Source organism: Astyanax mexicanus, chromosome 20, assembly GCF_023375975.1.
Source record: "Astyanax mexicanus isolate ESR-SI-001 chromosome 20, AstMex3_surface, whole genome shotgun sequence".
Classification (NCBI taxonomy): domain Eukaryota; kingdom Metazoa; phylum Chordata; class Actinopteri; order Characiformes; family Acestrorhamphidae; genus Astyanax; species Astyanax mexicanus.
The window spans coordinates 3,982,501-3,997,565 of NC_064427.1; the positions used below are offsets into that span (position 1 = coordinate 3,982,501).

The window sequence follows — 15,065 nt, forward strand, 5'->3', positions numbered from 1 at the left end:
GAATATTGTGATATTATTATATATATTATTGTGAGATTTTTTTGTGATATTATTGCTTACAATATAACAAGGCACACACCTACTTTAGATAGTGGTGCCATATTGTGCAGTAATATAGTGTACATGCTAATACTGTCATAAATGTCAAATAAGAAAAATAATTGGGTGTATAATTTTGCTTTTCACAGTGAGTTTTTTATTATAAAAATTTTTGTATAAATGTTTGCCATTCATATGAATGTCCTAAATATTTTGCACTTTAGTACTATAGTAGTTTTTTAGGTTAAATTACATTATTTTTATGTAACATTATGGGTCCTATCATACACCCTGTGCAAGAAACGTTGTGATTCTCGTTGCATTAAAATAGTTTATTTGTGTTTTATTATTATCATAATTAGTATAATTATCATAAGAATACCCTGAAATATTGTGATATAAGGAATTTAGGGCCAAATCACCCACCCCTACTTCAGACATCCGATAGCAGAGCAGCTCCACCATAGATTTCAGCCATCCCAGATCCCAGACACGCTGCTATGTCTACCGCAGTATTGACTGGCCACAGTCTGTGGCGTTCTCCCTCCCCAGGGCTGAGCAGGGAAAATCAGCCTGATTTATGGTCAAATAAAGCTTCCAAACAGTCGCACATTTTCCAGATATGACCTCAGGTCCAATATCGGCATCATTGGGAAATAGGAAACTCATAAGGAGAGGTCGAGGGACTCTTAGCGCCAAGAATAACACAGTATTTCCTTCACAGCGTGTCTGACAGAGCTACCATGCTTTGTTCTGGGACGAATAAAGAGAACATGATAGATATTGACTTTTTATGGAACTCCAATCTGCGAGACATAAACACCCGTGCCGTTATTCCGCTTTATTGAAATAAAAGTTAGCGGGAACTCTGAGCAGACTGGAGTGGAGGATCTTTAAACACTGGCTTTATTCAGATTTATTGAGAAAATGTATAAATAAATAAATAAATAAATAAATAAAGTAACTCCTATAGTGACTGTAGTAAAAAAAAAAAGCATGAACAGCTTTTGATGTCACCAAAGGTCTATATATACCAATACATTTAATTTGACTTATTTTTCTCCTCTAAACTGTCTATACATCTATGATTACTGTTTTCTGTGATAATATGGCCATATTATTAATTGACATTTAGAACAGATTATCTGCATTACATGGAGTATGTGAGTTGTTGCAGTCAAGTTGTCAGACAATTAAGGCTTGTTAATCATACTACTATTGATCATGTGTTATCATTGTGGTGTTGGTAACATTGATATATGAACCATTCTGTTCAAAGTTTTAGTTTTTTTACTAAGCAAATTGGCCAAACCTTTAGACATAAAGGGTTATAACAATTTCAGCTCTGTTTAAATGCCCGCCTTTTTTTTGTCTATGCAGGTGGAGTGGCTAAAGAATGAAGAGGTGATTGACCCCGCAGAGGACCGTAACTTCTACATCACCATCGACCACAACCTGATCATCAAGCAAGCTCGTCTGTCCGACACCGCCAACTACACCTGCGTGGCCAAGAACATCGTAGCCAAGAGGAGAAGCACCACAGCCACCGTCATCGTCTATGGTAATGTTGTTTTTCTACTTTTCTACACCACCTTTATTACCACTACACCTACAGTCCTCATAGCTGTCTGTAATCATGTAATTACTGAGAAACTAAATAAATAAAACAGTTCTCTGGTGAGCTTTTGTTTACCATCCTCCCCTGTCTCTCTCTCTCTGCCGCGCTCCGTTCTCCGCCCGTTCTTGGGCTCCCTATCTCCCTATAAGGGCGTTTTTTCCTGGCCCTGTCCCAGTTCACTAGCCAGGGCAGTGATAGTGTATTGGACTGCGACCCTGATGAAACGGGTTCGATCCTTTGTGAGAAGCGGTGGGTTTATGTATTCTTATTCTCGTGTTCACCTGCTTTGAGATCAACTGTTCTGCAATTGGGTTCAACAACCCTCTGGGCTGAAGAGCTACTAGTCTGTAGCACTCCATCCCATTACACCTTACATTTTCCAAAACAAACGTAATGGCCAAACTTAACGGCCGACCCCTGCCGTAGTGTGTAAATTTCTTATTTCTTTATTAATCAATCATTTTCGATCAACTTTGATCTCGACTACCAAGTTGGCAAACATGGGATTAGAAGACTGTATAAAAGACAATATAGTTTATTTTGCTGCTCAGTTCTCAGGGATTGTGTCTCAAACCCGGCTGTTGTGGTAGCAGTAGCTCTGTTCTAACCTTAGTCCATCTCTTCACACGGCTTTTTCAAGTCTGCTCTCGCCTCGCAGCTCCCCAGAGCAGGAAGACCTTTTTTTTTTTCTTTCTTAAGAGGCGCTAGATGTGCTGACAAGCTGGAACCATTTTAAGGAGGACCCCCTGCTGCTGTTCTCAGACAATTCTCAAAGTCTTGCAGGAGTAACGCGAGGGAAATCCACCGCCGAACACGACCCGGCATTTGCGCTGACGGGCTGATGCGACGGGAAGTCAAAGCACAGTAGCTGCAGTTCTACTGTACAAAAAAATACAAAAAATGGAGGAAGAAGAAAAAAAAAAAGCTCTCTCAGAGGAATAAGACATCTCCAACAAGTGAAAGCCTCCCACCTGCTGCCATCATAGCTGGTTTTCCTTCACATCAAATCCCAGCCCCGCTTAAACCCTCCATCCGGTTGTTTTCGCTCTCCTTTCCCGTAATAAATCGACTCCTTTTTCCCTCATCTTGGGACTTGGCGGAATTGCTCCCCAGTCTGGATGGCAGGAAAAAAAAATGAAAAAAGAAAAATTACCCGAAGCGTAAGGCAGAAGAAGGTGAATGGAGGAGGGCTTCACTCTGCAATTGGTCGGGAGCAGAAAGGAGTGATGAGATCAGCCTGGTGGAACTGCAACTGTTTGAAACAGGAGGAAAGAGAATGCCTCTGAGAGACGATATTTCTGAGAGACAGTAGCAACTGTGCGTAAACCTCCGCCTCGTCTGAACGGGGAGCAAGCGTTGTACTCTCTGTTGTTCGTCGGGGAGCAGAATCTGAAATTTGTATTTGTTTTCCAAGGTATTTGTATTTCTTTCTTTATGTGAAAAGGGCACAGCAACAAACTGGGACCACCTTATATCAAAAAATGACAGAAAGGGCAGAGCTGTTAAATAAATAAATATGTGAGGAAAAGAATAAAGAAATCTATAAAGTAAATGTGTGCATAGTGTGATAAAACAGCCAAACACACCATCATATGTCTTTATGAAACAGACCTACAGTACCTTCAACAGGGAGCCTTGAATGGTAACACCATAGACTGTTTATACAGCTCTGATAAAATAAAATAAAAGGCCACTACAGTTCATGAATCAGTTTCTCTTATTTTGCTACTTTGAACATTGTTGTTTTAATCTATGAACTACAGACAACATTTCTCCCAAATTCCAAATAAAAATATATTGCTATTTAGAGCACTCTTTTGCAGAATGGAGAGTTCAGAAATCAATATTTGGTGGAATAACCCTGGTTTATAATCATCTTGGCATCATGTTCTCCTCCACCAGTCTTACACACTGCTTTTGAATAACTTTGTGCAAAGACTGAAGCAGATCAGCTTGATTTGATGGCTTGTGATCAGTTATCTTCCTTTTGATTATATTCCAAAGGTTTTCAATTTTCAGTTTGGTAAAACCTAAGAAACTAATTATTTTGAAATGGTCTCTTATTTTTTCCACAGCTGTATTTTAAAGATTTTATAAATTAAAATGTGGCTGTTTTTAATATAACATGTTAGAATAGATTTTTGTTTGCTATTCTATTATAATTATGTGAGTGGCATTTAATGGTCTTAAAATAACAACAATTATATGGTTTATCGCAATAATTTTGGGGACAATAAATCATGATAAAAAATTATTATGTTGACAGGCAAACCAGTAGTAATGTCCTTAAGCTCATCTGCTATTGGACAGGCCTGATTTGGGCCTGACTTGTATTTAGTTTATCTAAATAAACTGGCTAAACTCCAGCTTTGTGAAACTCCACACAACAGTACTCAAACACATGAATAAATAAAGGGCGTAAGGAGAGTAAGACAAATACACTCGCACACTGCGTGACCTTTACGTTACTGAAAGAGAACGAGGGAGAATAGTCATCAGTTGTGATAAACGAGTCCGAAATTTCGCCTTGGTGGATTCCTCCTGGCTCTCCCCGTGCCTTCAGGCCACTGCGGCCCACGGGGGTAGGTGATGTCACCGGGTCGAGTTTCACCCCCGATCTCTCACTGTTCACTTCCTGTCTGAAGCCGATCCAAGCCGGGCCCAGCTTTAAATCACTCACGCGGCCCTGAAAGCTGTGGGATTAGAGCAGCTCCATTATTTTAAGTTCTTTCCCCTCCATTACCATTATGCCTTTTCTTTGTTATTGCTAGGAAAAAAAAAAAGGAAAAAACATTAAGGAAAGTGAAGGAGGGGGTCATGGGTTTCACCATGTGTGGCTTAAGCAAGTCCAAGAGAAGCAATTACATAAAAAAATGAATCCGCAAAGAAATCTGGCCTGGATTTTTTTTTGGGGGGGTGAGGGGTAAGGGGGGGGGGGGGGGGTTGTGGTGGTGTCACAATCCCATAGCCTGCTTATTCAGCTCTAAACTGCGGCCCATTAGGACAGCGCGGCGAGGAAGGAGCTTTGAAGTCGGCTCATCCTCCGAAGAATGCACCGCAATCCATCCTTCTGGAGCGCTTGCGTCACAGAGCCGCGTCCGCAGAAGGTCCAGGGAGAGCGGGGCTCAGCCCGGCCGAGATAAGGAGCACATCTTCTGATTAGACCACGAGCAGCGGGAGGGCACATCAGACCCGCACAAGTTCCATCATCGCAGCAGCCAGCCACAACAAGGAGCTTCAGAAGAAGCCTCGGGTAGACGGACAAAGACAAGAAGAGAAAAGATGGAGGAAAAGAGAGAGAGAGAGAGAGACAGAAAGAGCGAGGGGGTGGAAACCCCAGGATTTAACAAGAAACCGCTCTGCTTTTCCTCCTTCATGTTGCTCATTCCACAGCTCGCCCAAAAGCGCATCGCTTCTCACGCTGAGAAAAGAAGAGGAGAAGAAGAAGAAGAAGAAGAAGAAGAAGAAACCATAAGACGTCCAAAGCCACAATCTCTTCCCCAGCCACGGCCTCTCAAGTTCTGCTCTGTCACAGAGACTCGGCTTTCTGGGGAGGGACGGCTTTCCGCCATTGTCTCCAGAGCCGCAGCACTCGTGTGAGAAATAGCCACCGCAGTGGAAAAACACACTCAAGTCTTTCAGCTCTTCCCTCTGTGTTCTCATCAAAGGAAAAGATGCATAATGAGCAGCAAATGGAGGTCGGCCTCAGTTTATTTCAAATGACTCTTTGATTCGCCCCAAAGCATTTGAGCTGTGTAAAAAAAAAAAGCCAAAAAAAGCCAAAAAAAAAACTGTTGTCTTTTGATTTGGTGTTTGTTTTAATTGTTCTAGTTTTTATTCATTCATTTATTTTTTATTTTTTTTGTTTGACTCAATAGTGAACGGAGGCTGGTCCACGTGGACCGAGTGGTCGGCATGCAACAGTCGCTGTGGGAGGGGCTTCCAGAAACGGACCAGGAGCTGCACCAATCCAGCGCCCCTCAACGGTGGAGCCATATGCGAAGGCCAGCCCATTCAGAAACTGGCTTGCAACCCGTTGTGTCCAGGTAAAGCTCCTAGAATGCACCAATCATCTGCGAGTATTAAGACCGAGCAGTAGATCAATATCAGTATACAGGGTGAAAAGTCAAAAAAGTCAAAAAAGGCAAAAGTCACAGGACAATGTTTTATTTCAGAAACGAAATGTGGTGACTTTTTAAAATGTTCATGTTTAAGGATAAAATGCTTAAAACTTTAAGCCCTTAATCACCTCAGAAAATCTCACTTTCGAGTATGTAGGTCATAATTATGACTCGATATGCGTTTGAGTGTTTTTTGATTGGGTGGAAATGAACGCCATTAGGAAAATCCCTTTTTGGTTTTGTTTTTTTTGGTTTAAAACAGAAAAAACAGGAGGTTTATTTTGCCCAACTTCAAGAGAATGAAGCAAATGAGACAAGCATTAGGAGAGTGATGTTTTTATCCCTTTAGAACCATACATCATACTAGAAATTTACGTTTTTAACCCATATATAGGCACTACCTGACCAAAAAAAAGGTCACTCTTTCTAATATTTGGTTGAACTGCTTTTAGCTTTGATTGCGGCACACATTCACTGTGGCATTGTTTCAATAAGCTTCTGCAATGTCACAAGATTTATTTTAATCCAGTGTTGCATTAATTTATTAATTTTTCACCAAGATCTTGCAGCAGCATTGATGATGGTAGAGTCTGACCACTGCACAAAGCCTCTCTTCTCCATCCAGCACATCCCAAAGATTCTCAATGAGGTTAAGGTCTGGACTCTGTGGTGAACTCTCTCAATCCATGTGTGAAAATGATAAATGATGATCTCATGCTCCCTGAACCCTGAACTCTTTCACAATTCCAGCACCATGAATCCTGGCATTGTCATCTTGGAATATGGCCGTGCCATCAGGGAAGAATAAATTGATCCATTGATGGAATAACCTGGTCTATATTCAGTATATTCAGGTAGAGTCAGCTGACCTCATTCTTTCAGCACATACTGTTGCTGAACCTAAACCTGCAGACCAACTGCAGCATCAACCAACCAACCCCACATCATTTACTCACTTAAAGCTGAAATTGTTGTCAAAAGCTGTCAATATTTATTGTTTTTTTATTGATGTTTTTTTTACTAAACAGCGTTTCTACATCTGTTTTCTACCCTTTTTTGCATTCCAACAGGCAGCTTGTTGTTCATTAGTATGCATGAGCTCATTAGCACATGTTACTGAGGTCACTTGTAAAATACAGTGGTGGTAAAAGACTGTGCTGATGTGTGGAGAAATGGCACCGGAGCTTTATGAGCAAGACTTAAACACCACGCAGCACATTTAGCATTGAGTAGCGACATTAGCGCTGTGTTTTATGAATCTGGCCCATTAGGAGGCTTTTAGGGTACTTTCATTCAGCAGGAATCTATTGATGCTCCTCTCTGAGAATAGACACTACGATATAACACTGCCGGTTATAAAGACCAGAGTGATCATCATCATCATCATCATCATCATCATCAGCATCATCATCATCATCAGCATCATCATCAGCATCATCATCATCATCATCATCATCATCATCATCATCATATATGTCCAAAATTGTAACATTACAGGATTAGGTGAAAAATGTGTTCAATCTGGACCTTTAATCCAGTATCCAGTCCTGGATTATGTTCTCGCTTAATGTTAATGGAAACATTAATGTAACTGATTAATGCAATTTCACACATATTAAAAATTACAAAATGCAGGACTAAAAAAAAGAATTCAGGATCTTTATTCCTTTAGTGCTGCATTTTCTTATATTTATATTGATTTTATGAACACTTTTTTTTTTACCACTTGTGAACTAGATAAACACCGATCTTATTCAGGATTGGTAACTTTGATGTGTTCAGTCAACTTTAATCATTGTTTAGTATCAATCATTCAGTCTTTTTTTTACTTATTTGGCCAAAAAAAGCATAAACATGACCTGCTGCCACTGCTTAAAAAAATCAATCAATTAATCAATCAATCAATCAATCAATCAATCTTTATTTTAACTCGGAAACACATAGAGGGTGACCCTAATTTACAGTGTAGCAGAGCATTTACAATATAAAAGGGATTGAAAACATTAGATAAAAACAGAAAAAAAAAATCAGAAAAAGAAAAATAATATTAATACTTAAATGAAATACACACTTTACATAAATTTGTTTAATATAAATGAATTAAATTTGTATACCGGTATATAAAAAATAGGAAAATCTTAATAAAATGACCATATGACATACCTCCACAACTTCAGAAACAGAACATCTCATCCATCTGACACCCACTATATCAGACCTCGTTCAAGCAGTGTTCAGCCTCACTCACAAGACAACACCTCACAACTTATACAGCTGTGGGCAAGTCACCTCCTGAGGTAGCACTTTGTAATCAAATATTACACTGCTATCCCGTGACTTTTGGCATTTAAGTGCAGAGACAGCATAATAATTGCAAGAATTGTTGTCATCAATATTATCATCATAAATGCTACTATTTTCATTGAAACATTATGCCATATGGCACTGTGTGTGTATATATATACTTTATGTATTTATGTATGTATGTATGTATATATGTGCATATGTTTATATAAATACTTTGTTATTTATTGGGTGTAAATCAAGGATTTTTTTTTTCAGGGATAAAAAACTCTGTTTGGCTCTTAAGTGTTAATGTAGCAATATTTCAGACGTCCTGTATTGGTGAAAGTATCTGTTCATCATGAGATGTTTGTTCACGCTGCGTAAAGTGACATCTGGCGTCTCCAGCGCAGCAGCTGGCGTCTTCAAACGGTGTTAAAAGATCATTTTTTTTTAAGTGCTAAAAATGGAGATATCAGGTTTTGTCTTGACAGCGATGAGGAGAAGATGACTGTGGTTTTAATGCACATGGTTGGCTGCTGATGGTTTTCTCTGGCTGTGTTTGCAGTGGACGGCCTGTGGACGGAGTGGAGCAAGTGGTCTACGTGCGGAACGGAGTGCACCCACTGGAGGAGAAGAGAGTGCAGCGCTCCCGCCCCCAAAAACGGAGGCAAAGACTGCGAGGGCATGGTGCTCCAGTCCAAGAACTGCACCGACGGCCTGTGCATGCAGAGTGAGTGCCGGCCTTCTTTCCACCCCTTAATATCCCTAAAGCTCCTCTGCTTCTTCACCTCACTCGCTTTAAATATGGATAACCCTGCTGCAGGTTTAACACACTGCCTCTACTCCTTTACTGCTCTTCTTTTAAACTTTCTGTCTTACTGATTCTAGTACTCGGAGTCTTTTACTTAAGGGATGCACCGAATATTTGGCAACCAAAATTTTACGTTCAAAAAATGCCAAAAGTTGCACGTTCAGTGCTTGACTGAGAAGGTGAAAAGTGAGATTTATTTTAAGTCATATTTTGCAGCGTTTCTTCTTACGTGAGGATTTTTTTGATCAGCTGTTGCAGGCTATTTTTAGTTTTTTTTTTTTTATCAATCAAGTAAGAATCAGCTATACACAACAATAATATTTATTTGCAATCATAATGCAGTGTGTCCTCTAACATTAGGATTTTTTTTTTTTTAGCTGAGTAAAAGAAAATAATAAGTTTATTAAAATTTCATTGTAGTGTTTCCACTAACAAGTGATTAAATAAAAAAAGGATGGGAGGCCACTTTAAGTGTTTGGCTAAAAAAGTAAAAATACAGAATAAATTATACCAAACAGTGATTAATATATTTTAAGTCTAAAAGCAGTGGCAGCAGGTCATGTTTGTTTTATTTTTATTTTTTGGGGCAAATAATAATAATAATAAAAAATCCTACCGAACAATGATGAATTTATTTTCAGTCATATTTTGCAGTGTTTCTTCTAACCTGAGTTTTTTTTAAGCAGTTATGGCAGGACACTTTCAGTTCTTTCCAAATAAATGAGAATTTTATTATTATTTTTATTACTTATTTTGTATTTATTTTTATTTTATTTTTATTAGTTTTACTTGTATTGTAGTATTTTCTCTAACAATTGATTTTTGATGACAGGCCACTTTTGGTTTTTGATTAATAAGTGAAAAAACAAATAAATGATACGAAACAGTGATTATTTCATTTTAAATCTAATGTTTCCTCTAACGTGAGGATTTTTTTAAGCAGTGGCAACAGGTCATGTTTATTTATTTTTGGGTCAAATAATTGAAATGCCTGAAGAATTGCTACCGAACAATAATAAGGCAGCAGTATCATACGCTTGCAAATAAGCTGTAAAAAACTGTAAAAAAATTAAAATGTTTCCTTTTGTTCTGTTTTGGTTTTAGCCAAAGTTTTAAATTTGGTGCATCCCGGCTTCTACTTCTTCTACTTCTGCTTTTACTAACACGTGTACTTCTACCTCTTCACCACGGTCACTTTACAGCCCCTCAGGAGGGCAGATTTATGGATGCTGGAGTGGGAGAAATGATCCAGAATTCAAAGCACAAGAAAAGAGCTAGCTTTGTTCAGTCATGCCGACCACGGGAAGTAAATATAGAATGCAGGAGTGTTAAATCATGGCTCAACCCACGGAGCATTACAGAAAGCAATTACCCCTCCTCACAGACCCACCATTCAGGAGCTATATTTAAAATAATGGTAAGTGATTATAATGTACTTACAGAAAAGAAAAAAAAAAAAAAAAAAACTTTTGAGAATTGCTAAGCTGCTAAGCGCTTTTGATTACTATGATCTCGACTCCTAATTTAAAAGCACAAGAAGCAGCGACCGGAGGAACTGGAGATCAGGAGAACTCGCTGGAGCAATTTTACAAATTTACCAGCACCAGCCAGCACTTCTTCTTTTTTTTTTCTTTTTTTTTTGTCTTTTGTCTTTTGCTTTTACGTTTTATTTTTTTTTGCGGAGGCAGTTATACGTGTTGACAAGCAGATGAGTACTTTAGTTTACCTCTGCTTCTCTCCGCCAGTGTTTAAAAATCTCTGTTAGTGCTCTGTAATCATACCATTAATCTTTATTGTTTTTCTCCTCGCAAACTTTTCACACACACACACACAGAAAGAAAAATACAAAAAAAAAACTGCCTGTGTTTGGTTGGAATGAAGTTTTTTTATTTTTTTTTTTTATTCCGTGGGTGGATAAACATTATTTAAATTATATATATATTTTAAGTGTGTTTTTTTATGCATTTTCCCTCCACTGCATAAAGCAGAACAGCATGTCATGTTGAGCCAGCAGGCCTCCCCCTGCTTTGCGTTTATTATATATTCAGAGGCTGCAGAGGCCGGAAGAGATTTGCCGCTCAGGCCTATCCGTAGTTTAAAGTTTGCCTCATTTTTCCCCTCAGTGTTTACTGTGTGTTTATCTGCTAATCCTCCTCTCTCAGCCCTTCCATCCCGCACTGGCCCGGGCCATGTTGGTGGTAGTCTGCCAGTTTTCTCCGGGACCTGAGTGAAAAACAAGAGTCAGCAAGCAATCTGTGCAATTTTATTGCACTTTTTTCAAAGCGAAATGTAAACCAGAGCAGAAAAAGCATTAATATATGCATTAAAAGGGGTAAAAAGAGGTTACATGCATCCATGCTGGTTATGCTGTGCTGTGGAATCTATTTTTTTTTTTTTGGTTCACATGCAACATTTTGATCAGATTATCATTATCGTTTTATTTATAAAACAGTATACTCTGATTTCTTAAAGATTCTTCAGAGCTAGGTTTAAAGATTCTAATGAAGCTGGCTCTGGGTGGTCCACCGTATTAAGGCACTGCCACTATGATCGGAGAATCGCTGGTTTGAATCCCGTTTATGTAGCTTGCCATCAGCTGCCAGAGCCCTGAGAGAGAGAAAGCACAATTGGCCTTGCTCTCTCTGGGTGGGTACAGTACAGTAGATGACACTCTCTCTTTCCTCTTATCACTCCAAAGGGTGATGTTGATCAGCACAAGGCTGCGTCTGTGAGCTGATGTATCAGAACCGAGTCGCTGCATTTTCCTCCGAGCGTTAGCGCTGTGATGCTACTCTGCAATGCTACAGCATCAGCAGCAGTTAAAAAAGGCGGTTGCTGACTTCACATGTATCGAAGGAGGAGACATGTGCTAGTCTTCACCCTCCTTGTGTTGTGCCACATCACTAATGATAGGGGAAGTCCTAATGAGTGGGTTGGGTAATTGGCCTTGTGAAAATGAAGCTGTATTTATTCAAGCTCCGTCCAAGGAAAGATTTTAAACTATTTTTAAATCTTCTAGCTGGTTTATGTTCATATTTTGGCTACAAAAATGTTTTACAAAATGTGATGTTTTCATCACATCTTATTCTATAAGTTTATTGGTTTGGTTTGTTAAAAAAATACAGATCTAATTGTTGCCAGATTCATGTAAACTCTTGAGTTTTCCCATTTTCTGATTATCCAAATTCATTTAAATATCTGAATCTGATTGAAGGTCAAGTTTTGACCATGCACAAATGTTAACTGGAAAGATTACATCATAAACGGATTGATTTAAAAAAAAAAATAATGCACACACATTAATTTGCACTAATAGCGAATAAATCCAATTAATTACGTCCGTTCGGTTTCAGGACGTCCTCATGTAAATGGGAGCTGTATTAATGACCGTATCGATCGGGAGAATCGCACCGGATCGATCCGTCTGTACAACTCGTATGTTTCTAACATTCATGAGATGGCCAAAAAAAAAAAAAAAAGAAGTAAAAAACGGCCTCTATGTTCTAGATGCAGGATTTATACGGTGCGCGATGTCTTCTGCACTCCCGCCCTTCCACCCCCTTTGTGAAGCCCATTGCAGGAGCATTAGTTCTGTGTCAGATTGATGACTAGTTTGTGGAGAATATAAAACCCATAACGATATAGATTTAGGCTCACTTCCCCTGATTGATTTTTTTCCCTCTCCCCGAGCTAAAAGGGTGAAACCACTTATGTCCATGCTAATGACCATTTCGCCGTGCATTTAGGAGAAATCCACATTATCTAAAAGCCTGCATTATGGCAGATATCATTGGGAATGTTTTTTCTTGTGATATGTGAACTCACCTAGCTCCGACCGGACCCTGATCTCACCCGCGCTAGAGCCGCCGTACTCCACCGCTACAAATCATTTATGTATAGAATTCTACATTTCCTCTTCCCAGAAGTTCGCCTGGGAAAAGCGAGAGTAATGTATTACACGGTACGGAGTGCTGCTTCGCTGTAATGGCGCTGTAGCCGTTCTTCAGTTCGCAGCCTGTCAAGACAAGTTACCAGCCGCGTAGCGCCCGAAGTTGGATGGGATGCAAAGCGGTGTTATTTCATATTTAGACTTATATTTCCCCTTCAGATTTCCCGCTCGGGCGTTTCTTTGCATTTTTGGCAGTCTTTTGTTTGTTATGCTACTCTTGTTGAGGGCTTTGGTTACTCAACCCACAGACAGATGACATTTTCTTGACATATCGATCTCGCAGAAAGGGTAAGACAGACATGAACACAAGGGCAAATACGGGCTTTTTCTCAAGCGCCGGAGCTGTAGAGAAAATACAGTATAGAAGGTCATATTCAGCTCAGCTACTCTTTTCTACTCTTCCACTTTTGTACTCTTCGCCACAAGTCAAAACAGATCTGCTTCTCGTGTAAGTTAATCTCTCTACAGCTGTTTTTTTTTTTTTGTTTTTTTTTGTTAGATCTTGACTGTAACTGTAAAAAAAAAGTCTTTTTTATAGCAGTGAAAATGCAGTTTATTAGCACAGCTGAATTCGGTTTCAAGCAAACGTTTCTTATGTAGTCTTTTCTTATATATACATCAAAATATATTGGATTAACCAAGACTTAAATCCACACCCAGTACTGATCCTGGGCCTGTTTTGGGAGGAGGGAAGGTTTATTATCCCTGGTTTGATTTCACACAGAATAGTTTCAGAATTCACACAAATCATCACATTTTTACAAATGTCTTTTTTATTTGCGGTGGTTCATCTATTTAATCACATTTTATTATTTCATATTTTATTTGGATTATATAAATCTTAAGTAAAATATGTCAGTATGTCAGTTATTTAGAAACATAAACCTTCTATTAACAAAATATATGGGAAAATATGAGATCATAACCATGACTGGCTTCTACACGCTTCTATAACTTCATATATATCATAATATAATCATTTCCTTTTGGTTCTACTGTCAGTTGCTTAGTAACAAATTGACTGGCTATGTGCTTTAGTTCACATTCAGCCCATATATATATTGAGCTATGATGTTTACTATATATTACACGTACATTGTGAGTGATTGATTGCCCTCAAAATCACATTTAAAATCACATTGAAATTCCACTCAGATAGAAATGCCTGACATTAGTGTTTTAATATTTACGTAAGGATTCATATCAATCATAACCGCAATAATACCTTTTCATTTATATATTATCTGCATAGCTTAATGCATTTTTCTTTATGTATTTGCTGAATTTAATGCATTAAATAAATAAAAAAAAAATATCTCTCTTCATCCACTAGCTAGGGAAGCCCCCTATCACACAGTGCCACAGTAGTTGTAGGATTGCTGGTTCGAATCCTGGTTATGTAGCTTTATCTCAGCCATCAGATGTCAGAGCCCTGAGAGAGCACAATTGGTCTTGCTCTCTCTGATGGGTACAGTAGATGGTGCTCTCTCACCACATCACTCCAAAGGGTGATGTTGATCAGCACAAGGCTGCATCTGTGAGCTAGTGTATCGGAACTGAGTCGCTGCGCTTTCCTCTGTGATGCTGACTTTTTACATGTATTGGAGAACCCACCCATAGAGATATTAAACCCAGTTATACTCTCTCGATTTCCCAGCTGTGGATGGATGTGTATTTATTTTCACTTTTAAAGCCGATAAAACTTGTTTTTTGACCACGCTATTATACAAACTAAGCAGTTTAACAAGCCTCTTGCAAATACTGGACAAACTGGCCTTTTTTATCCCATTAAAAAGCAAATCAATAAAATAAAAGTAAAGCTGCCCCTCGAGTATTGAGTTTTTTAAACCCCACACTAGCGTAGGCAGGCATGTTGAGTTTGTAGGGCACAGCAGGGTTGGGCATTATCCAGGCAGTTATTAGCATTGAGTACATTGCTGGCCTTAGGCATGCATTTAAAAGGATGGATGCTAATTGGGGAGACATAAGCTCCCATTAGTTAGCTATTAGCTACATTAGCCTGCTAGCTGTAGCATAAAGCTAAACGATTATACTGGAGACACCAAACATGTGGCGGCTGATGGACTACACTAGAACGCTGTGAGAGTGGATTTGAGACGGCGCTCTGCGGTATTATCTGTGAAGTGACGCGCAAAAGTCAGGCAGGGTGTACACCCGGGGAGACGTTTACCCCGAGCACAGGTCACATCATTCACCCCATCTCCAACATCCCTCTCCTCC

General features: G+C 39.1%; 1 protein-coding gene across 2 annotated transcripts in view; it reads left to right on the forward strand.

Moving 5' to 3' along the window:
• unc5cb (unc-5 netrin receptor Cb) overlaps positions 1–15,065 on the forward strand; it is a 259,433-nt gene that overhangs the window by 196,037 nt on the left and 48,331 nt on the right. For both annotated transcript variants that reach the window (XM_022680899.2, XM_022680900.2), the window contains exons 5-7: positions 1,420–1,600; positions 5,536–5,703; positions 8,630–8,794. In XM_022680899.2, coding sequence (XP_022536620.2) covers positions 1,420–1,600; positions 5,536–5,703; positions 8,630–8,794 — 514 coding nt within the window. The remainder of the gene's footprint in view (positions 1–1,419; positions 1,601–5,535; positions 5,704–8,629; positions 8,795–15,065) is intronic.